This window comes from Eleutherodactylus coqui, chromosome 10 (assembly GCF_035609145.1).
Source record: "Eleutherodactylus coqui strain aEleCoq1 chromosome 10, aEleCoq1.hap1, whole genome shotgun sequence".
Lineage (NCBI taxonomy): Eukaryota > Metazoa > Chordata > Amphibia > Anura > Eleutherodactylidae > Eleutherodactylus > Eleutherodactylus coqui.
The window spans coordinates 76869547-76894760 of record NC_089846.1 but is presented as its reverse complement, the minus strand read 5'-3'; the positions used below and the strand labels follow the sequence as shown (position 1 = coordinate 76894760).

The 25214-nt window shown below is 42.8% G+C and overlaps 1 protein-coding gene across 4 annotated transcripts in view; it reads right to left on the bottom strand.

The window, feature by feature from the left end:
* Window positions 1-25214, bottom strand: part of GABBR1 (gamma-aminobutyric acid type B receptor subunit 1) — a 151613-nt gene that overhangs the window by 19267 nt on the left and 107132 nt on the right. For 2 of the 4 annotated variants that reach the window (XM_066581345.1, XM_066581349.1), the window contains 11 exons: window positions 24661-24831; window positions 23642-23743; window positions 23308-23373; window positions 22816-23007; window positions 22485-22727; window positions 20645-20708; window positions 16145-16222; window positions 15838-15988; window positions 14114-14246; window positions 13365-13481; window positions 129-245 (listed from right to left, as the gene is read on the bottom strand). In XM_066581345.1, the coding sequence (XP_066437442.1) occupies window positions 129-245; window positions 13365-13481; window positions 14114-14246; window positions 15838-15988; window positions 16145-16222; window positions 20645-20708; window positions 22485-22727; window positions 22816-23007; window positions 23308-23373; window positions 23642-23743; window positions 24661-24831 (1434 nt within the window). The remainder of the gene's footprint in view (window positions 1-128; window positions 246-13364; window positions 13482-14113; window positions 14247-15837; window positions 15989-16144; window positions 16223-20644; window positions 20709-22484; window positions 22728-22815; window positions 23008-23307; window positions 23374-23641; window positions 23744-24660; window positions 24832-25214) is intronic. The other 2 variants (XM_066581347.1, XM_066581348.1) reach the window with 2 other exon arrangements.

Genomic DNA, 25214 nt, shown 5'->3' with positions numbered 1-25214 from the left:
GGGGGCACTGCAGGTCCTAAAGGTAGGTGGTTACTGCGTCAAACACAAGCACATAATTAGATGTCTCATGATGACCACTAGGGTATATGGAAGTGAACTGTCTGATGAAGGCTGCTGTCCAGTCTTACCTCAATAATGCGCTGCAGGGGATCCACTATTTGCCAGATCCCAAAGGTTATCACATCTAGGCCCAGGAGGAGTCCAACGGTGCTATAGAGCTTCCAGGGCTCCAGGGTCTGAGACTGCTGGCAGAAAAAAGTAGTCAGAGTGTTATGGGCGAAATATGAGACATTAATCAACTCTGCATGACATATCCAGCACACACATGTCACTCTTTAATAAGAGTTCTTAGACAATAAAAGTCATCTCTCTGAGATAATAAGTCGGAGCTCTGAGCTGACATTTAAAGCGTCTCCAGGGACAGGAGGGAGAGGAGTATGTTACCAGCAGTTCTTCTCTGCCATCCCTCCAATCCACCAGTTCTGGGTCCTGTTTTGGGCCATCCAGATGGCCGACAAAGGGGTGGAAAAGAAGAACTGCAGGTAATAAACCTCCTGCCCTCCCCCCCTCCATCCCAGGAGAATGTTGTCCCGAAACTGGAGGGTCGCTTTAAAGGTTTTGAGAGCCTTAGCTATTTTGTCTGTAAACTGTCTTATATCAGAACCTTAGTTATTTCATAGTACTCACTTATTATCTCATGGCCCTATGATATTACTTTATGTCATAGCTCTGACTTATTATCTCATGGCCCAACAATATTACTTCATATCATAACTCTTTTTTATCTCATGGCCCTACAATGTTACTGTATGTCCTAGCTCTGAATTATTATCTCATGGCCCAACAGTATTACTTTATGTCATAGCACTGATTTATTATTCCATGGACTTACAATATTACAGTATATCACAGCTCTGATTTATCTCTTGGCCCTAAAATATTACATTATGTCATAGCTCTGACTTATTATCTCATGGCTCAACAATATTACTTTATGTGATATCACTGAATTATTATCTCATGGACCTACAATATTACTGTATGTCATAACTCTGATTTAACTCATGGCCCTACAATGTTACTATATGTCCTAGCACTGACTTATTATCTTGTGGCCCAACAATATTACTTTATGGCACTGACTTATTATTCCATGGACATACAATTTTACTGTATGTCATCGCTCTAATTTATCTTATGGCCCTACAATGTTACTGTATGTCCTAGCTCTGAATTATTATCTCATGGCCCAACGGTATTACCTTATCTTATAGCTCTGATTTATTATCCTATGGCCTTACAATATTACTGTCTATCATAGCTCTGACTTATTATCTCAAAGCCTTTAGATATTTTCAGAGAAATCTGACCTATGTCAGTCAGAACCCTTAGTTATTATTCCAAACTGATGATGTATTGTCTCAGAGAGTTCACTAATTAACTCAGTGGGGCCCTGAAATATTATCTCAGAGCCCTTGAATCTAAAGTCAGAGACTTATAATTTAAGAGCTATTAAAGATTTTCAAAGGGAACTGACCTATTGTCTCAGAAGCCTTGATTACTATATGCTGATAATTATTATCACAAGCTCTGACTTATTATATTATCACCCTGACACATCTTTTTGTCAGTCTCTGGGCTTTCATGGTGTCCCTATGCTATAATTTCTAACAAGGTCTAATTAAAGCTGCATCCATTATGAATGCACAGTATGCACTACAATAATACGTTTACCACCAAGACAACACGTGTCGCCCTCTAGTGGGTGTTACTGTACTTTCTGGAAATGCTCATTATTACACTTAGGTAAGATAAGGGGACCTCTGGCGCGTCAGTGACCCTTGGAGCCGGGATCTCTGGTGGCTTTCGTTCTTTCTCAGTAATCACCAGAATCCATTAGGGGAATTACTTTGAGCTGAGAGATTATTTGTCCGTCATTTCAATTTTTATATTGGAATTGTTCTTATTCTGCAGGATTTCTGTAATGATAATTTGCACCCCGGATGAGACCTGAGACGCTATTCGCGGCGGACACTTGTGGGGAGCAGCCAGTATGATACATATTAATGTGATGATCATCTTACTGCTGACAGGGGCTGTGATAGCCCGTGCCGCTCCTGTGTGAGGTGTGCTGACAGAATCAGGTTAAGAATTGCGCTGTGCGATCAAGCACGACAGTTTCGCTATGCTCCGTCTAGATTGCTGCAGACAGACCTGGCCTAGGGCTTCCTACTAGACATACAGAAGTGTCAGAGACCGGAGCAGCGACTCCAGGTGCTCTGTCACTGCGAGACAGGCTGGTTACACCACTAATATGGAATCACAACACGGAAATCACGGTCTCCATTGTCGTACAGGGACTGCTACACATCACGCTGCATTCTGCCGCAGTTTTACCTAATTCTTCCCACTGCGGAGAATTGCACTTCTATGTCTTATTTAGGCCGGTTCCTGATTTAAGGCTCGACCCCTCTCCATTCATTTTTGTAACTCACTGCGTGTATTAATCTGTTCTGTGTCAGTCTTCACTGCTGCTCTGGCATTGCATTCAGAACCAAGAATGAACAGTGTGCTATAATTCCTGATTACATAAAAGCAGTGCCGCCCCTAGGTGTTAGATGGCACACCGTACAGAATTGTTTTTGCTTCCCACCACTACAAAAAAAACCTATATATTACCTTGATAGACAGTCTGCCTGTATTCTGCTTGAGCAGATAACCGTAACATAGCAGCCAATACACACCAGAACAGCTAAGTGGAGAAATACCATACCAGAACCAAGCTCATAACAGCAATACAGCACCAGAACCAAGCTCATAACAACAATACAGTACCAGAACCAAGCTCCTAAAATAAAAACAGTATAAACCAATCTCGTTACACAGATATAATACCAGAACCAAGGTCATAACAAATATAGCCCAGAACCAAGCTCTGTGTATATATATATATATATATATATATATATATATATACACACACACACACAACCCGAGAACAAACCTCAGTACATAGATACAGCACCAAGACCAAGTTCATAACATAAATAAAATACCAGCACCAAGCTTACAGCATAAATATAGCCCAAACCTTAGTACATAGACACAGAGCCAAAACCAACCTCATAACATAAATACAGCACAAGAACAGCTCAGTACATAGTTACAGTACCAGAAGCAAGCTCATAAAATAAATACAGGAGAAGAACCAAGCTCAAAACATAAACATAGCATAAATCAATCTTAGCACATAAATATTATAACATTATAACATAACCAAAGTCATAATATAAATATAGCGCCAAAACGCAGTTCAGTACATATATACAAACCCAGAACAAAACTCAGTACATAGATACAGCACGAGAACTGAGCTCATTACATAAATATAGTAAAAAGGAGAGGTCTGAATTAATGGTAGGTCTGGACTGGGGTGTGTATAATGAGAGGCTCTGGTCTGGGGTCAATATAAAGGCCTCATCAGGTCTGTGATCTGTACATGGAGGGTTTGGGATTTGTACAAACAGGGGTCTGTTCTGGGAGTCTGTATAGAGGGCAAGTCTGGATAGGGGTCTATAAAGATAGGGGGGGCTGCTCTGGGGTCTGTATGAATAGCTTGGTCTATTTGGAGGTCTGCATAGATGGCAGATCTGGACAGGGGTCTATATAGATAGGGGGGTCTGGTCTTGGTTCTCTAGGAAAAAGGGGTCTAGTCTATATAAAATGGAGTTTGCCCTGGGATTTGTATAATGAGGGGTCTATTTTAGGGGTCTGCATAAAAGAAGGTGTATATAAAGAAGGGCTGGTTAAAGAAGAGGTTGTACTAAAGACGGCCATGGTCTGAGGTGACAATTAAGGGGTCTTTGGTCTGTGTTAAGAAGGACTTGCTCTGGATGTATTTAGGGGATGTGATTTGAGGTCTGTATGCAGGAATTCTAGTGTGGGGCTGGGGTCCATGTTTTGAAGCTCTAGGGCATAGGCTGTATTTGTTTAGGGGTCTGGCTTGGAGGTTGTAATGAAGGGGGCTGTATGCACTGTTTGTCAAATTCCCTAAGTTGGGAGCAGAAGGCCTGAAGTGGTCTAGCCTCCTTCCTCAGCTTCTTAATGGGTGGTCCTCAGAATATTTCCCTTTGGTGGGTCCAAGGACCCTCAGCCTGGCATGGCCTAGTTTTGTTGCCAACGCCAACCAACCAGAGATCCGTTTTCCTTTTATTTACTGCTCTGGGAAAATGAAAACAGCGCAGTGATTAGTTTAATAAATGAGACTTACTAAGGTCTACCAAGCCTGCTGTACATTAGAGAGATGCAGATCCAGTCATTATAGAGAGAATACACTTTGTTGACATAGTCTCCGATAACCTGAATACCTGCGCACTGATCCACAGGAGCCTGTAATGTATATCCCGTATTGTGGGGCGTTCTGCGGATTTACAATATCCAGGCGCTTAGCCCCGGAGACAAAAGTTGTATTTTATTAGAAGTCGCGCCGTGGATTATGTACCGCTGATTACATTCCTCTGAGATTTATCAAACAGCCAAAAACATTATCTTAAAAGTGACAACTACAGTGTAATGAAAAAAGGCAAAACCAGAGATTTATGATCGCATAACAGCGCAACGCAGCGCGGGCCGTAATGCAACAAACTGGAAACCGCTTACGGAAATACATTAATAACAGTCCAAGACAAAGTGGCCATCGTACGGGAAGGAGGACATTAGTGAGATAAGCCGTTATAAATCACCGCTATCCTAATAACCTAGAATGCTGTACTGTGGCCTGCAGACATGGCGGAGATAAGGATGGGAAGATTAAGCAGGCGGTATACACTGCGCCGAGGCAAAAAACCGTTCACAACCGCTAATATTACCATTACAAACCAAGGCATTGTCCGGCTTACCGCCTCTCTATTCTATGGTATGATCCTACTACTCAAATTGTACTTCAGGCATGTACATAAGAGTAGTATTATAGTAGTTATATTCTTGGACATAGGAGGCAGTATTATAGTAGTTATATTCTTGTAGGTATGAGCAGTATTAAAGTATTTATATTCTTGTACATAAGGAGCAGTATTATAGTAGTTATATTCTTGGACATAGGAGGCAGTATTATAGTAGTTATATTCTTGGACATAGGGGGCAGTATTATAGTAGTTATATTCTTGTACATAGGAGCAGTATTATAGTAGTTATATTCTTGTTCATAGGAGCAGTATTATAGTAGTTATATTCTTGTACATAGGGTGCAGTATTATAGTACTTATATACTTGCATATAGGGGGCAGTATTATAGTAGTTATATTCTTGTATATAGGGTGCAGTGTTATAGTAGTTATATTCTTGTACATATGAGCAGTATTATAGTATTTATATTCTTGTACATAAGGAGCAGTATTATAGTAGTTATAATCTTGTACATAAGAGCAGTATTATAGTAGCTATAATCTTGTACATAGGAGGCAGTATTATAGTGGTTATATTCTTGTACATAGGAGCAGTATTATAGTAGTTATATTCTTGTATAAAGGGGGCAGTATTATAGTAGCTATAATCTTGTACATAGGAGGCAATATTATAGTAGTTATATTCTTGTACATAGGAGCAGTATTATAGTAGTTATATTCTTGTATAAAGGGGGCAGTATTATAGTAGTTAAAGTTTTGTACGTATGAGCAGTATTAAAGTATTTATATTCTTCTACATAGGGAGCAGTATTAAAGTAGTTATATTCTTACACATAAGAGCAGTATTATAGTAGTTATATTCTTGTACATAGGGAACAGTATTATAGTAGGTATATTCTTGTACATAGCAGCAGTATTATAGTAGTTATATTCTTCTACATAGAGGGCAGTATTATAGTAGTTATATTCTTGGACATAGGAGCAGTATTATAGTAGTTATATTCTTGTACATAGGAGGTAGTATTATAGTAGTTATATTCTTGTACATAGGGAGCAGTATTATAGTAGTTATATTCTTGTACATAGGAGGCAGTATTATAGTAGTTATATTCTTGTACACAGAAGCAGTATTATAGTATTTAAGTTCTTGTACATAGGGGCAGTATTATAGTAGTTATATTCTTGTACATAGGGAGCAGTATTATAGTAGCTATATTCTTGTATATAGAAGCAGTATTATAGTAGTTATATTCCTGTACATAAGAGGCAGTATTATAGTAGTTATATTCTTGTACATAGGAGCAGTATTATAGCAGTCATAGCCTTGTACGTAGGGGGCATTATTATAGTAGTTATATTCTTGTACATAGGAGGCGGTATTATAGTAGTTATATTCTTGTACATAGGGAGCAGTATTATAGTAGCTATATTCTTGTATATAGAAGCAGTATTATAGTAGTTATATTCCTGTACATAAGAGGCAGTATTATAGTAGTTATATTCTTGTACATAGGAGCAGTATTATAGCAGTCATAGCCTTGTACGTAGGGGGCATTATTATAGTAGTTATATTCTTGTACATAGGAGGCGGTATTATAGTAGTTATATTCTTGTACATAGGAGGCGGTATTATAGTAGTTATATTCTTGTACATAGGAGCAGTATTATAGCAGTCATAGCCTTGTACGTAGGGGGCATTATTATAGTAGTTATATTCTTGTACATAGGAGGCAGTATTATAGTAGTTATATTCTTGTACATAGGGGCAGTATTATAGTAGTTATATTCTTGTACATAGGGAGCAATATTATAGTAGCTATATTCTTGTATATAGAAGCAGTATTATAGTAGTTATATTCCTGTACATAAGAGGCAGTATTATAGTAGTTATATTCTTGTACATAGGAGCAGTATTATAGCAGTCATAGCCTTGTACGTAGGGGGCATTATTATAGTAGTTATATTCTTGTACATAGGAGGCGGTATTATAGTAGTTATATTCTTGTACATAGGAGGCGGTATTATAGTAGTTATATTCTTGTACATAGGAGCAGTATTATAGCAGTCATAGCCTTGTACGTAGGGGGCATTATTATAGTAGTTATATTCTTGTACATAGGAGGCAGTATTATAGTAGTTATATTCTTGTACATAGGAGCAGTATTATAGTAGTTATATTCTTGTACATAGGAGGCAGTATTATAGTAGTTATATTCTTGTACAGAGGAGCAGTATTATAGTAGTTATATTCTTGTACATTGAGGGCAGTATTATAGTAGTTATTTTCTTGTACATAGGGGGCAGTATTATAGTAGTTATATTCTTGTACATAGGGAGGCAGTATTATAGTAGTTATATTCTTGTACATAGGGGAGCAGTATTATATTAGTTATATTTTTATATTCAGGGGGGTATTCTTTTCTTTGATCTGAGCTGCAGTAGTATAATAATTACTACTGGTAAAGAAGATATATTTGGCTTACTGCAGTTTATCAGGAAAATAGAAACATTTTGACAAAAGTGTTCAGCGCAGATATGATTTCCTTTATCCCCACATCATTGCAAGCTCATACAAATTTCATGACTTAGCAGGGGGCGCCATTGAGCACAAAAGACATTCTTCTGTTCTAAAGAGAATAGAAAATCTGTGCTGCATCCTGAGACATGATGGACGTTGCATTCAGAAGTAAGAAATAAATAAGAATTGGGGGTTATTTACTGCATCTCCAGGCATTAATGTTACTGGGGAATGGAAGCGCACTTTTAATAGTGATTTAAAGGGCCAGTCACATAGTCTACAGAACAATTAAGATGCTGATTATCTGTAATTGGTTTTCTGGGTTTCTTCCCACTGTGCCAAAATATATCAATGGTAAAGATTGTGGCAGATGCCGCAGCACAAAAGGATTCAATAGAAAGCAAGAGCTCAGCAACTGTTTCATAGATGGATAATAATAGCTGTAGAAGCAGCAGCGCAGCCCCCCATCCCCTCCGAGGCGGAGGAGCAGATCGTTACAATGTATCACGAGAGGAATGCAAGAAATTGGACAGAGATAAGAGAAGATGGAGAGACATGAGGCCTCCTAATGTACAGTATGACCAGAGGGGACAGACACCAGATCAGATGATGCCAGCGTACCAGGCGCCGTGTGCCGCAACCAACTGTTATTTGTCAGACTGCATCTCTAAAGATTGTTCTTCTATATTAAGTCTGATGACCATCATTTCCTCCGCAATCCATCCTCATGATGAGGTGCGATGCTAATGATTCTCAATCCATATACCGCGACGTGTGATCATAGAGAGGAGGGGACAGAGGGGGATACAGATGCACGTGTGAAGCGCCTGCATTGCGTTGCTGTCTGTTACCATGGAAACATGATGCAAAAAGGAAAATATAGCTAGCTGCCAACCAGCACCCCCCTCCCTTCTCAATTTGCCTCAGTAGTCTGATTCCTCCTGTCATCCTCATCTCGCCATGCCTGTCAGTACCACCTAAATCCAAGACGGAGATACAGTCCCCAACACTCGCGGACGGGAGGATGGTATTTAAAGGGCGACTTAGCCGACGGCTTCGATGTCTTTATTCCAATTATCCACAAGAAAATAATGATGTTCTCATTAAGCTTCCTCTTCGGAGAGAGACGTTACTGGGGAGAATGAGCTTATTCGGGCTTCAGGAATTCCATGGGCTCGTTCTTCTCTTTCTTAAAGGAAAACCGTCATCACGTCTTCAGATGATGGTGTAAGATAACCTTTTGAAGAAGAGCCCCCCAAAGTGCCAATTAGGGGACTAAAAATAGCTTCCCACTGGCTGGGCTTGGTCACCTATGACCTATTTCTTGCAGCGTGACTCCTTGAAAACAGAAGACGGTCGGTTCCTCAGGAGTCAGGGGTGAGGTTGGATAGACCAGTGTCTTATGCCGCTCCAGGGACCATTTAGTGAGTGTAATTGCCCTGGGTAGGACAACAGATGTATGGTCTACCGTAAAGGAAGAGTCTCCTCTTAAAGGGCTTGTCGGGGACTTTAGGCGTTCTTTGCTTCAAGAAACTATCACCCTATTTTTGTAGCTGTCACGGAGAGCCCCATCAGGTGGTGTCGGTCAGACTGATTACAGTGATATATCGGCTGTGTGTATCTGTGCAGGAGTTTGGGAGAAACTTACATTTTATTAGCAGCAGCCAGACACAGAACAAGTTCTGCATATCGATGAGCTGCAGTCACACTCACTCCGCCCTCCAGCCAATGATTGGCAGCTCTCACTATGCGCAGTAATAGGCAGAAAGCAGTCACTCATTGGCTGGAGGATGGGGTGGGTGGGGCTAGCCTGCAGCTCATGACTATCCAGGACTACTTTAAGTAGTCCTCTATGTATGTGCTGCTGCTGATAAAATGGAAGTTTCTCCAAAACTACTGTAAAGATCCACCCAGCAGACATATCACTGTAATCAGCGTGACTGTAACTACTTTATGTTGCCTTCAGAGAGGGGTGCAAAAAGTTGGTGACAGAGCCTCTTCAACAATAGATGATCATCAGAGGTCTGCAGCTCGGGATTCCCACCCATCATCTGATTCTCGGGAGCCGCTGTCAGCACAGGAAGCCAACTGCACTGTCCCTAGTGCAGCAGCCCGGGTTGGTATTGCAGGCAAGGATCTCATTAAATTTCATGGGAATTGTGCTTGCAGTACCGAATAGGCCCACTGTAATGTTGCCAGCGCTATCTGCTTCCAGCGCTGACCACACTGACAGCAGTGCTGGGAAGTCAGCTAATCAACGGATCCCGAGTGACTGATTCCTGAAAATCATCTATTTCTGACCTATCCTGAAGAAGGGTCATGAATAGAAAAAACGCCTAAAGCCACAGACAACCCCTTTAACGAGATCTTTTAAGGTTTAATGCATATAGTCATATTATGGATGCATACCATGACACCCATAACAATATATGAGCATAGACTGTACCTTCATGTGCCTCCAATCTCATAGAGTAGGTTATTTTTCTCATAGACACCAACAGTCCCGAAGTTGCGAGACTGTCCACATGTGTTAAGTACAATCCCAGGAAAAAAATGTGTCCTGGACCAGTGATTTCAGGGTCATTATAAGGCCATGCACTGTCCGCATATAGCTGTATATGTAGCCCCCTTGCTTGGATGTTCATGGAGGGGCTCTAAAACAAAGAAACTGTTTAGCCCCACATTTAATCATGATCCGACTTTACTAACTTCTAGAACTGTTGAATAGGGAATGGGGCTCCTTTAAATACTGTATTAGAGTTGTATCACTACTAGAAAGAAGTCCGATTGTGCTGGTGCATGCGGTAAGACTGCAGAGGTAAGCAGGGACATAGTTGTAGGCAGTGTAGATGTAGTAGTTGCATTTGGGCCCTGATACCTAAAGGGGCCTGTATAACCCACAAGTAGCAGCAGGTCCCACCATTCAATGTAAGAAGTCATCAGTGTCTTCACTAGGGGCCTTACTCTGGATCAACATTAATACAAGTGATAGAAGGTAGGACCCATTCACGTCTGTCTTCTTCAATCCAGCTGTAATGTTATCTTTTCTCTTATCGCCCTTCTGACCACAGGGGTTCATCGCCCAATCTATAAACCACCTGAACCCCCAGCAACTCTGACATAATTCTCCTATCATCAGGATATGCTGATATGTAGCGCTCTACTGATCCTCCGCAGGAGATGCCTCATTGCAGACAGACCGCTTGCCATAACTAACTCTCTGCAACAGGAGGGGGAGGGGAGGCTGCTTCATCAACTAATATTAATCTAATTATTATCAACTTCCTTTATTTCTATAGGATTGATAGTGGAAGACCTTTGCTCTCTGGAAGGGCAATTTATATGAAGTCCAGTGACTTTTCAGTATTTTTTGGCATGTGGAAGGAAACCTTCTGGGACTTCTCATATCAACACAAGGAGAACATACAATATAATATATAATGTGCAATGCAGCCCCGGAGCTAGTACTGGAAAGAGTGATACCGGGGCAAAGCCCAGTGGCATGATACAATATTCTCTATACAATGACCTACAGCAACAAAGTCAACGGGGTGTCTAAACGTTATCAGTTCTTGTACCATGTTGTCTATAAAAGTCAGTCACAAAAAAGGAAGTAGTGGTCCTTCCAACAGCCAGTCTGTCATTCCTTCCCATCCCGTCTCAGAAGGAGCAATAAAGACTGTGACATGGGAGCAGCAAAGCAATAGGCACCAGAAAATGGGCTAACAAACCAGTAAAAACCACGCAAAGCCCTTTGAGTAAGTGGACAGCTGGGATTGGGCCACATTGCACACCAAGAAATGAGGAACTAAAGCAGTGGCCTCCAGAGTGAGTTCACCAAACCACTGGATACCTTGGAATTGGCCATCAAACACTGCCATCAAGGGGATGGAGATCATGATGCCCAGGCCTTGGTGTAAACTGGTTCACAAGTCCATTCACTGATGGTTGGAGATCTGTGCCACTCGTTTCTTTGCATCAAAACTACTGGACACCAGAAAAATTAGGCATCAGTGAATGGGACACTGGATTACGAGACGTAAAATTACTGGGCACCATGGACTAGGGGAATAGACAAGTGGACACCAAATTGTGGGTCACCAAACAGCAGACATAAGGGAATGAAGTACAAAACTACTTTACTTGCCACCAGTAAATGGGAAAATAGACTGTTAGAGACTAAATCACTGGATACCAGTCAATGGGACACTAGCTCGTTAGAGACTAAACCACTAGACACCAAGAACTGAAGAACAAGATATCTGGACACCAGGATCTGGACCACCAAGTAGCATACATGAAGGAATGAGGAGCAAAACTACTGGACACCAGTCAATGGGACACTAGGTCGTTAGAGACTAAATCACTGAACACCAAGTACTGAAGAACAAGACACCAGGATCTGGGCCATCAAACAAGAGGACACAAGAGAATAAATGGAGGCCTTCAGCACATCAAGGACTGGGTAGCGATATCACTCAACATAAGGACATTAGAAATCCGCTGGAAACAAATTATGGCTATACGGAAGGAGAGCGGGACATACTGTGCTCTATGTATTGTCTTTCCCACTAAAATATCTTCTCCCGGCAAAATCTCTAATTTATCTAAGCAATTCTCTCCATTTCCTCCCATCATTGATACGACCACGGTGCTCCCCATGGACCTGTCATATTATTATAATATATTGTAAGCGATGCATTACTCATTAATAAGTAAGCGTACGCCGCAGCCTCTTCCAGACTTCATCAAACGAGCTGAAACGTTGCCAAAAACAATATATATATTTATTTTTTAATAGAAATGTGAAGTTCTCGGGAGGATACTGAGCTTCCTACAAGGCAAGTGTATCAGGAATTGTCATCTTCACTCCTCAACGGCAAACACTGCGATGTCACCAGAAATCATGAATAATTACCGAATAGTCCCCTGCCCCCCAAAACATGAAACCCTACCCAGACGCAAAGCACATACAACACTGTGGGCCAATTCACGCGGGCGTAACTTCTGTCTGTATTTTTTATTTATTGAATACGGACCCATTGAATTAAATTGGTATATTCAGATGGGCGGTTTTTACACGGCCCAATCTTGCACGTGTAAAGACTGTAGAATGTTCTAATATAGTTTGTATTCATGGACCAAATCGTCCATTAAAGTGTATAAAAAAATACAGTGAATGCACATTATCATCAAGGTTTTTTTGCGCACCCAGTGTTTCTGTGGGTTGTGACAAAACTGGCATCACTTGGGCCTTCTTGCAATTTTTTGACTGCGTAAAAAAGACGTAAAAACGCACTTATGTACTAAATATGCACAAAAGACACACATGCACTGAAAATGGTGCCTTGTTCACAGACCAAAATTGCATACGCCCTGCGAAACATCACTACGTGATGGATGGGGTTTGCGTCAGTCTAAATGTATGGATTTGCTCCAGTAAACCTATAAACACAACACTATATACACCAAATCAGGAGAAGCCATCATAGCGCCACACAAGGAGAACATAATAAAATGTCACCCACAGTCGCGTGTCTTTCTGCCAGATGTTAAATTACATCAATTTTCCACGTGTTTAGCATAATTACCAGTAAGCCCATCATTAAGAACCTTCATGCAATTAAAGTTAGTCAATATGTCAGCTGTCACGTGCAGCAAGGGCTCCAAGCGGCGTTGGACCAGGCCCGCATAAATCCACGTAGTCATTACATAAAAGACACAAAAACTGCATGTAAGTGTATAAAGCTGCCAATGAAATGTGAAGACAGTTGAGAGCAGCGCTGCCCAGCGCACCCGACTCGCTGACCCAGAATGGAACACATTGATGTCATTTATTAGTTAGATAGAGGAAACATAACAGCGCCATCTAGAGGACACATCGCTATGAAGATTTGTATTTTCCATGGCTTTTCTTTGCTTACATTTAGTCTTTGCCTTACCTTCCTTCTCTCCTTCTTGTCGTCCTTTTTAGTGAAGGCTGTGTGGATCCACCAGATCTTGGTGAACATGCTGCCATACGCCAGGCTGAACCCGAGCCCCAGGAGCCACAGACGGGCCTGTGTGGCAGAGCAGAAGATGAGGTGGCCAGGCACAAGAGGACAAGAGGGAAACATAAAAGGAGGAGACTATAACTCCCAGCATGCCCTGACCACCATTAAATATAATTCCTCTTGTGCTACATGCTTAAAAATCTATCGCTGTGTGACGATCACTATGGTCTCCAGTACATTCGCTCCAGGACTTGAGAAAGCTGCATTGTTACCCACTAACACATCCCCCATTGGTGTCCATCTGCTTATGGGAAAGCTGGGTGACAACTAGAATGGTCGCTATTGTGGCTGCCATAGGGGTTGTCATTCCATTTACCTGGATCCCCGAATGACAAGCAGGGATACATCCCACACATGACACAAGTACTTGCACTTGACTATCAGGAGTTGGGAAAGTTGGGTTTCAATACTTGTAAGAGCTCTGATGGCATGAATATTGGTTGTCAGGCAGCGTTGCCAGGGACACGTGGCATTAGACGATGACTCAGGGCTCATATGGGATTTTTTTAACTTTTGCAGACTTTGTTGCATATGTCAGTCATAGCAAAAGGAGATAAGCGGGGCCCCTCCACACGGGCCCCCGAGCAGTGGCATGAGTTTAGTCCGCTCTGCTCTCTACATTTATACTATTCCCTCACCTGGCACACCAGAGGAAAGTGCCACGTCTTAATGTGATGCCCATCGAGACCAAGGGGGAAGACAGCGGCGAGAGCCAGGATGCACCCTGCGGCCGTCACGTCATTCAGATGCGGCTGGGAGTTCTGGATGTACCTGCAGGGGAGAGACAGACGCCACATGAGATTCCCCAGACCCGTCAATCAAATACTCGCAACAACATTCCCCCTAAAGTAAAAAAAAACCAAAACAGTGAAATATTCGGATGTAGTAGAGCTGAACGTGTCATTTAACTCTTTAGCAACAGTATCGTTTGTGCATAGACGTCACTGCTGCAGTTCAACATGCACAGCTCTGCTACATCTGGCAAGTTAGTAAAGGTTTTCTAGTTCTAACTACATAATAAATCCACCTGGTTGCACACTGATGGATCGGCTGCTAAACAGATGCCCCATGCAGGAGCCTGGGAAAGCTGAGTGAACATCTCCTATGTGGGTTGCAATGACAGCTAAATTGTCACTCAGCTTTCCCAGGAACCAGAGTAATGAAGGAATTGCAAAGTCTTAGCTGACAAGGGATTGTCTCAGGAATCAGGGTGCTGCTGGAGGCAGGAGTCATCCTCTAGCAGCGCTGCAATGGCTCTGTTCTTCCAGGAGGGGGCCGCTGGTGGTAAGCTGCCATCTAGTCAGTCAGGTAATACTTCTATGCTATCTGGCTTTCCTCCGTCTACCAAGAGGTCGCTCGGCCCTGCGGAGCGCTTGCATTCTCCTTCATTACCAGGGATTGTCTTAGGACAGGAGGGGAAACAAGAACGTCCTTATTCCCTTGCAGCAAGCAGAGAAAATGTTGTGGAACTGAAGCACAAAAGGGACTTTTACCGCACGTTTACAGAGCGTTTTTATTGTAAGATCTGTGTCGGACATTTCCAATATGAGACTTAATTCATGGCAGAAATCGAGGCTGAGTCTCAGAGTTCTGACGCAGATTTGCATGCAGAATCAGCCCCAGGCTATGCGGTAAATCCGCGCACTGCTGCCTAACGCAGGTTGGCTGTTAATTCTTTTTTCATGCAAGATGGACCTCAAAATCTGTATATTGAGAAACTCGCGTTGTATGAACTAAGGCATACTGGAATGGTGCGGATTTCAGCATGGAAACCATGCTAGACATACGCCATATGACCAGGGCCTTATTTAGACATTGGAACAAGATGTGCCAGAAAGTAACATCTATACCTGCCGTGTCTGGGCACAGATTTGTGCTGTTATTTATGCAAGAAGGGTATATTATAGCGCACATCTATGCCTTCTGGCGTGAATTACAGTAAATGTGACGGTCCGCAGAGGCGCCACTCCTCCTACTGAACCTCAAACAGCTTTTTCTCTATATTTTTAAAAGTGGAAAACTTTGCAAATTATTGTGCAAATGTGATGTCTGCCAGAATTAGCACATTTTCTGCGCCAGGAAACTAGGGTCCATCAGTTTATAAATCCCCTCCAAATATATTAGAAAGTTGCAGAACTTATTTACATAAATGTGGAAGAGCTCTTATAAGAGGCGAAGGGAGTGTGACTATGTGACCCCCGTAACAGAGCCAGTAGAAGGCGTCTGCAATGGAGCATGGCCTGGGGGCTCCACTGTACCTCCTAGGTCTGTGGTCTAACCCCACTGCAAGAAGGGACTACTTCCCAGGGCACAGACCGCTGGAGCAAGAGGATTGAGGGTAGACGCTGTTCTGAAGACTCACCTCACGTGACTATTGTAGATGTTGAAGGACAAACAGACAAATCCCAAGAGTATCCCAAGCCCAGCAAGAACAGAGACGGAAATGAAGAGTTTCTGAGAGACATATCGGAAAGTGATGGTCACCTTGGTGTGATCGGCAGGAGGAGAACCACCTAAAGAGGTAGGAAAGAGACAGTCAGAGAGACGGAAGAGCATCGAGAACGAGGGGAGGTAAGTATAGAGAGACATATATATATGAGGAAGTCCGTAGAGAAGAGCAGATGTTAGGGAGGGGATTAGAGAGCGGAGCCGGGTGTGACAGCACTCACCGATCCACTTGTCGTTGTTGTACCAGGAGAGGTTGTCTTTGGTGCTGTCGTAATAACCGATCTTCTTATATAGGCCACCTATAGGTCAAAAAGGTCCTGTGTTATATGGACATAATAGGGAACCTTCTCTAGGGTACCAGTAGGGTCCATCCAGCACACTCACAAATGGGCCTGAAATCCATCAGTAATGGCTTTGCTGAAACCTCCCAAAATGCAACTGTTAACTCACAGGCGTCTGTTATAGAATAAGCCAATAAAACGTGTGCACTAAAACTAGAAACGCAGTGTAGACTTCAGCGGGGCATTCTCTTACATTGTGTGATAAGAATAGTTCTAATATACTTTGCAGATCAATTTCTCACAGCTGTCAAGATCTCTGCTTGCTGGGAGCCTCAACTCTTTATTTCTACACCTGCAGAGGACATGACAGAATAGTGCAATGAACGAGCCATTAAAGGGAACCCGTAACCATGACTATACCAATGAAGCTTCCCCCGTGTAGCTGCTCCAATGAGAAAGGGCGCTTTCACTGCAAAAATCTGCGGCGTCCATTCTGTTCTCCTCCCCATATTATAATCCCACGTTACTCCCACCGCGATCCTCCAATTCCAACCACACTGGATGGATTAACAGTTTATACTTGTGCAGCTCTCTGGCTGAAATCCTGCGCTTACGACATATGACACAGGCGTAGCGCAGAATCTTCCAGGACCTTTCTGGGGTCATTTAGTTCAGAAAAAAGACAGCTGAGGGGCAATTTAATAACTATATATAGATATATCAGGGGTCAGTACAGAGATCTCTCCCATCATCTATTTATACCCAGGAATGCAACAAGAGCGCGCTCTAATAACTATGTATAGATATACCATCAGGGGTTAGTACAGAGATCTCTTCTATCATCTATTATACCCAGGAATGTAACAAGGGGGCACTCTAATAACTATGTATAGATATATCAGAGGACAATACAGAGATCTCTCCCATTGTCTATTATACCCAGGACTGTACCAAGGGGGCGCTCTAATAACTATGTATAGATATATCAGAGGTCAGTACAGAGATCTCTCACATTGTCTATTATACCCAGGACTGTACCAAGGGGATGCTCTAATAACTATGTATAGATATATCAGGGGTCAGTACAGAGATCTCTCACATTGTCTATTATACCCAGGACTGTACCAAGGGGACGCTCTAATAACTATGTATAGATATATCAGGGGTCAGTACAGAGATCTCCCCTATCATCTATTATACCCAGGACTGTAACAAGAGGGAGCTCTAATAACTATGTATAGATATATCAGGAGACAGTACAGAGATCTCTCCCATCATCTATTATACCCAGGACTGTAACAAGGGGGCGCTCTAATAATTATGTATAGATATACCATCAGGGGTTAGTACAGAGATCTCTCCTATCATCTATTATACCCAGGACTGTAACAAGCGGGCGTTCTAATAACTATGTATAAATATATCAGGGCTTAGTACAGAGATCTCTCCAATCATCTATTATATACAGTACAGTAACAAGGGGGCATTCTAATAGCTATGTATAGATATATATATCAGGGGTCAGTACAGAGATCTTTCCCATTATCTATTATACCCAGGACTTTAACAAGGGGGCGCTCTAATAACTATGTATAGATATATCAGGGGACAAAATCTCTATGTCTGGAGGAAAAAAGGTTTCTACATAGAAGGGGGTTCTTTACTGTAAGAGCAGCAAAACTATGGAACTCTCTGCCTGAGGACGTGGTGATGGAGAACTCGATAACAGAGTACAAGAGGGGTCTGGATGTCTTTCTTGAGCGATACCATGTTACATGTTATATCACTGATTACTTCAGAAGGGTTGGTGATCCGGGGATTATTCCGATTACCAGATTGGAGTCAGGAAGGAATTTTTTCCCTTAAATGTGGAAAGTTGTTTTCTACATCATTGTGGTTTTTGCCTTCCTCTGAATCAACATTTGGGCAGTAATAGGCTGACTGGATGGACATGGGGCTTATTAACTATGTCACCTTGTGTTGTAACAGCGCATGCACTAAAGTCCAGCAGTAATAGGAAGTACAGGTGGATGCGACTGCGCATGCGCAAGCCCGCTGTGTCACTAGGCCTGAGCAGGATTTCGTACAAGGGAGGAGCAGTGTCTGCCTGTCAGTGGAGATAGCAAGGGTGTGTGGGTCCACAGGAATTTGACTCTTTTCATGAGATCTGATTCGCTTCATTTGAATACTCCACAGGAAAACTTTTGTGGCTGCTTACAAGTAGAGATGAGCGAGCACCCAAATATTCTCATTCTCTCATTCATTCACTCTCTCTCTCTCTCTCTCTCTCTCTCTCTCTCTCTCGTGAAAGCTTTCCTTCAAAGGGGTTATCCAACCTTAAAAAAACTTGCCCCAGGGTAGATACCGATTACAGATGAGCAAGCACGCTCGGATCACCCGCTACCCCCCCCCCCCCGAGCACGCTCGGACCAGTAAGCAGTTACTCAAGAAGAGCGATGCTCGCTCGAGTAACTTATGTATCCGAGCGTGCTCGCTCATCTCTAATACCGATATGAAAAAGTAAACTAGCCATTACCGCCCCTCTCTCATTGCCTCTGGTGCAGCGCTGCCAGTCTGGTCCCCTCCGTTCACGGCTGACACAGAAAGGGATGACATCACACTCGTAGCTCATATGACCACTGTAGCCAATTGCTGGTCTCAGTGGTCACATGCCATTGGCTCATGCTCACATGACGGCTGAGGCTAGCGATTGACTGCAGCAATCATGTGAGCAATGATTTGGTGTCATCACTTTCTGTTTCTTCGAGGACCGGAGTGGATGGGAACCAGGTGAGCAGCGACGGACCAGTGGCACAGTGGAAAGGTGAGTAATGGCTTTTTTAGTTTCTGATGGCATTCCCTACCCTTGGGCAAGGGGTTGTACCAGCATCACAAGTTATTCTTTATCCACTCTGCTTGACACTGCAGGCTCTCTTCTCCTGCCGCAGTGAATGGAGCGCTGGCTGAGCATACGTAGCTTCCCATTCATTCATTTCAGTGGGTCTGAGGGAAATACCGGAGCGCTCGCCGCTCAGCTGTCTCAACAGTCCCACTCAAAGTGAATATAGCGGCAACGCGCTTGTACAACCATCACCCCAGTCATTCATCTGCTCGCTGCGGGGGGTGCAGTAAGCTCGCAATGAGGAGGAAGGAGGACACGGGACCCCAGGTATCAGGTGGATGGGGAATACCTCATAATAGGGCGTGTTCACATGGGAAGGGTGAGAAACAACATGAGGATGACGGAAAGTCTGCGCCAACCGGGGCTCAGTTATCAAAACTGTCTAACAGTAAGACCGCCCTTGTTGCCCCTAGCAACCAATTAGAGCGCAGCTGTCATTTTACCACAGCTGCTTGAGAAATGAAAGAGAGCTGTGATTGGTTGCTATGGGCAACAAGGGCAGTTTTACTGTTAGACAGTTTTGATAAATGCAGCCCTATGACGAATATGGTCATATGGATGAAGACAGCTGAAGATGAGCTGATGTCTCCTTGAGCGCTTCCTTACTCCCTAGCCTATACTAATGCCATCCTGAGTTTTAAAGGGGCACTAATGTTTTAGACAACTTCTGCTCATCTACTGACTTGTGTTAGTCTCATTATTTCTGTAATATACTGCCATTAAAAATATTTTTGCTTTACCCCTGTAAATCATGTTTGAAGTGTCTGCCACCAGGGATCTGAATTTCAAGCTTCTCTGCAATCCACTCCCTGTTGTTAGGTACAGAGCTTTTGTAGTTACAGGAACGTTTTCATAGCAACAAGGGGAGGGGCAGTCTTCACAGGCGGCTCCCCAGCACTCACAAGCTGCAGGCTGACAGATCTGCAGACACTGTGCTCCTGCTATTACAGCATGTGTGTCTGTCAGTGCAAACATTATACACACATTATAGTTGTTTTGCTAACTATTTGGCCAGAATGTCTCTGAATGCCTGCCCCTTTGCTCTCCCAGGATGATTAGGCATTCAGATACTGCCTCCCTGCTGACTTGACCATAGACAGTGCAATGCAATATGGGAAGTAAGGGCAAAGAAGTCAGGACAGTGAACTACTGGCAAATGCTAAACCACATGCCCCCTCCCTGACTGACTGAGTGGACTGAAAACAGCAGAGCAACAGGAAAATGGGGAAAAATGCTTGAAGATCAGAACTTACAGACATGTGCAAACAAGAGCAAAAGAGAAGCACTATGGGAAGTGGTAGTAGATTAAGAAGAACCCGCGGGATTGTAGAAAACTCAGGTACACTTTAGAAATATCTCAAAAATTATTTCTATTGTTGAAATGTGATTAGATACACAACAGCCTATAGAAGGACGCCTTGTGTACCCCAACCTTTGTTCTGCGCACCATAAATTTCTCATATTCCCCCCTGAGTCATCCTATCATTTTATGGCTAGTCCTTAGTAACAATAGTGGCATCTATGCTCGCTTCACACACCTTGTAGCTGCTCTATGAGTGTCCAGGCCATACGAGACCCGCTGGCGTCAAAGACCACGTGACCCTGGAAAGAGAAGATTGTACAGATGACAGATAAGATGGTTTATATGATCAGCTTGGCAATCACTTGTCTGCACAGAGGTCAGCAGCGTTAAGCGGCTCCAGGATGATTTTTTCCCAGGCAGAACCGGATGGTCAGCATGAAGTAAAAACAGGTTAAGAGCCCAGAACATGCGGCTTTTCTGAATTATTGATCCATCATAGAATCCATCACCTCTATGCTGACAAGGAGCCCAGGGCTGTCAATTTGCCCCTGGTGCTCCAACAACGCATCGATATGTCTAAACCAGTGATTCCCAACCAGGGTGCTGAAGCACCCTGGGGTGCCACGGAACCATCCCCCAAGAGTGCCATGACACTCACGGCCAGGGAGTCATAATCATCCACATTAGGGTGTAATGGCATTAAATAGCTGCTGGTCATTAGCACTACAGGAAGTGGTATGAGAGAAAGCACCGCAGGAAAGCTCCGCCCACAGTACCCAGATCTGCCGTCTGCCACGCTGCTTAGGGGCGCTCCCACTCAGGAAGCTAATTGTGCATGTTCACTGTCCACAGAGTAAAGTTCCTTGAGGCGATTGTTGGACATAGATGCTCCAGACAAGTTGTCCCAGCGATAGTTGTTCTTGTGCTTTTGCACAGGGGTGATCATCGCTCAGTGAATGGAGGGGGAGCGCGCTGAGGATCATTCATCCGCCAGCCTTTATTCACAGTAAACAGGCCGTTGTTTGTAGTTGAATGGTTTCCTGTTTACACGGCTGATCGTTGTTAAGTTTTTATACCTGTAGAAACTGGATGATGAACGATAAGTGAGCTAATTCTTGTTCGTCATCCAGTCGCCGCACGATGAGTGATAATCGTCCAGATTCCTGCGATTCAGCGAAAATCTGAACGATCCCCGGCCCATGGAAAAGGGCCCTAAGTGTAAGAAGAAGCTCAAACCTCTGGAGGGAGGGAGGTTTAAGCGAACCAATATGTAGACGGCGGCGGGCGGGGAGGCTTGCCATCCCACATATGAGGGTTCTTAAAGTGCTGGATGTGATTCAACTATGAAGGGAAAGGTTGATAAAGCTCCGCATGTGGCTATACTGCGACTGGGAGGTGTTTTTAGCTGTTTTTGTAAAAGATTATTTGGTAGGGGTGCCCTAAGGTATGTTTTTTCCCAGGGGTTCCCCAAGACTAAAAAGATTGGGAAACACTGGTCTAAACTAAAAGAAGACATCCTGTAATTTATGAGCACTGCTGGATTGTTCGTTAATATATGTGTAGATCACTATGGATGCAAACCAAAGACCAGGGAAGACCAGCATATAACCAATGTCTTATGCTTTTCTGGAGATCACCCTTCATATTAGAAAAATGTCACTTATATACCTAAGGGTAGTGCCAGCAATAAGAAATCCAAAAATCGGCAGTGAAAAAGTATTTGTGGTCTCATAAAACTCAATGGAGATATGGATCACTATGGAGCATACAACCATATTGACTTCCCGATAGGAGCCTGTAAAGATGCTGTGCAATCATTAGCTGCCTAAAGCAATGTGAAACCAATATGTGCCCCAATGTTTTGTGTGCCATAAAATGCAATATTTCAAACATTAATCAGCCTCCTCATATTGCATTGTATGATCTTCCATTCTGAAAAAGAAATCATTTTTCCTCTGACTTTACTAGAAAGCAGCAGTCATAAAAACATGACGGAACCAAAGTGATAAGCGAAGAGGAGGAAGTCGACACCTTAAAATAAATCAAAAACCCAATGATGAATGAAGGAGACTCACTGAAACGCCGTCAAAGGAGGATGAATTCATAGCTTTGTAGATCTCTCGGCTGATGTTATCATTGTTATAGTTGAAGTCTTCTAGACGTAGTCCTTTCTTAGATAACTCATAAGCCGTCTTGTTGAGGGCAAGTGCAAGAGCCCAGATAGCATCATAGGCAAGAGGAGCCTCCTGTAGACCTCCTACCCCTTCAGGGTCCTTGCCAAGACGTTTTTGAAGCTTATCCATGAACTCCTGGGACGTCTACAAGAAAGAGATGATAATGCTTTTGTCAAAAACGATGAAAGGTTAATAAAGGGGCAACATAGGAGGATACGGAGGTCATAGTTACCATATTGGAGATACCACGTGTGTTTTCAGGGTTCAACATTACTATTTCTGTAGTTACATGGCCCTCAACGGCCCAAGTCATCTCCTCCACGGTGCAGTTTATAGCTGGGTCTGGAGTCTTGAACCAGTTATCAGCATACCAACCAATCAAAAACCAGACATACTTCTTACCAAAGAGACGCTCTTTGTAGACCTGTTGGAATGAGTTATGTTTCAAGAACTCAAAAGGGACTACAGGAAGGATACGAATAAACAAGAGGTCTCCTGTAAATAGCTATTCCTTATAGATCAGAATGGAATGAAGACTGACAAAGTCAGACAGAGAGAGGGGTTGGACTGTAACTCTACATAACAATGGTCAGGGTCTTTTTAATCTTAGGAAGACATTATCTTGAACAATGCCTATAAGAGACTGAATAACTTGAGAGACAAGAAGGTGGCAAGCAGTTCTAAGAATAACACCGCACAGGAAATAAGAGATGTCTAATTTTACCTCACAAAAGACCTTCCGTGCCTCGGTTTCATAGAACAATCCAACAATTATCCGAGCGTCTTGTCTCTGAAAAAAAAGAAAAGAACATAAAAGAGAATTCGAATATTGGAAAAAAACAAGAGCAGAGAGAAGAAAGAAGGAAAGCGAGGAGACGTTGTCATAGAAAGCGGGGCAGAGTACTGTCATTTAATGATCTTTATTGACCATGTAAGGAGTCAATCACCACACCGCAGTCCAAAGAAGAGTTTCCCAGGAAGGACAACACACTCAATCAATTCTAACTCCTACCAGCAGGATTCTCCCAAGTGACATCCAAGACAATGCTAGTCCATACCTTAAGATTTTTTACTGGAACAGTTGGGTCAGAGAAGAAACTCTGGCGGAACGTGATTTCGATGCCAGCTTCTTTCACTCGTTCCTCCAGGTCATCCAAAGTCTACATAAAAAGGGAAGGAGTTAATAAGCGAGGCTTACTAAAAGGTGGAACACATACTATAATTATAGAGACCTAAGGGACCGCTATACAGGAGCAGCCCTGGGTTATTAAGATGGTAATGAGCTGGATTTTGTAAGACAGCCATTGTGATATCCTCTCACCTAGTTTTTAAAACCTTGGAGATATGCCTATGCTTCATTCAAGTCTACAAACACTGAGGAGCTTTGATGGACAAACGATTCAGGCTTAATTATCTTTTTAATATCGTGTTCATAGAACTTTGTAAGTCGTATTCGTACCCTGAGAGCATCCAGTATAAGTTTAGCTGTCGGATCCTATTTGCAATTCATCTGGCAGTGTCTTTAGGGTTTATGCTTTCCATGTGATCGATGGGTCCAAACAATTAGTATGATGATACATGAGCATCGTGAAGGGTGAAATTGGTAACTCTTTAGGTGGGATAAAAAGGTCCAGCTTTATAGAGATAGCAAAGTAATTGGTGTATTTGCACTGTTACAATAGGCAGGGGGAGAAATAGAGGAGAAAGGGCATAACAAACTAAAAAACACCACCCAACACAGACCTGAACCCACAGAGAGCCCAACTTTGGCCCCCTTTCACTTCCCATCTTCTTAAGGAACAAAGGTCTATTAAACCCCCAGGCCGGTTGTAATGCAGAATCGTTGAGTAGGTTCACTCCATCCTTGGAGAAGGTTAATGGAGCTTGGGGCTATAATGTATAGGTAATTTCAGTAGTATAGCAATAACCTACGTAGAATGAACATAATGGGTTCCTGGTACAGCATGTAACTTCTGAAATATTGACTGTATTTGCTGCCGGAATAAAGCACTTGAGGGGTTCTCAGGTCATATATTGAATCAGATGATGTAATATTTTTGGTGTCTTGGTCACTCACAGAAGTAAAGACCTCGGTGGTCTGCTGAATGGTTGCAATCTTAGTCCATCCCCACTTTTTGAAAAGTTGGACCCTGGTAGGATTATGCAAAGTTGCCGATGGATGTGTGCGGAAGAAGGTCGGGAATCGTTGACGGTTGGAGAGCGCTGGTGAACTGGAGCCGTAAGAAAGCTGGAGGGTGAGGAGATTATTTATGTGAGACTAGGTACAGTTGCGAGAGGTCTGCAATGTACTACACAAATATAGAAATACAGAATGATAACAGATGTGGTTTCTGAAGTGTAAAATGGAAATGACAGGGGAAAGAGGAGACGCGCAAAAAGATAAAACTCAATAATACATCAATGAAGACAATTAATGTGCTGAAAGGAAGTCACTGAGTAATCGAGGAAAAGGAGGCAGAAATAAACGTCAGGGGGAAAATAGTGAGTGATTAGATCAAAAATAATAGAGGGTAATAAAAGAGGAGTTAATAGGATGGAGGTTCAGCAGAAGTAAGTGTAGTGCAAAGGTGATAATAAAAAGTAGAGGTAGGTGAGGTGATTACCAGATGG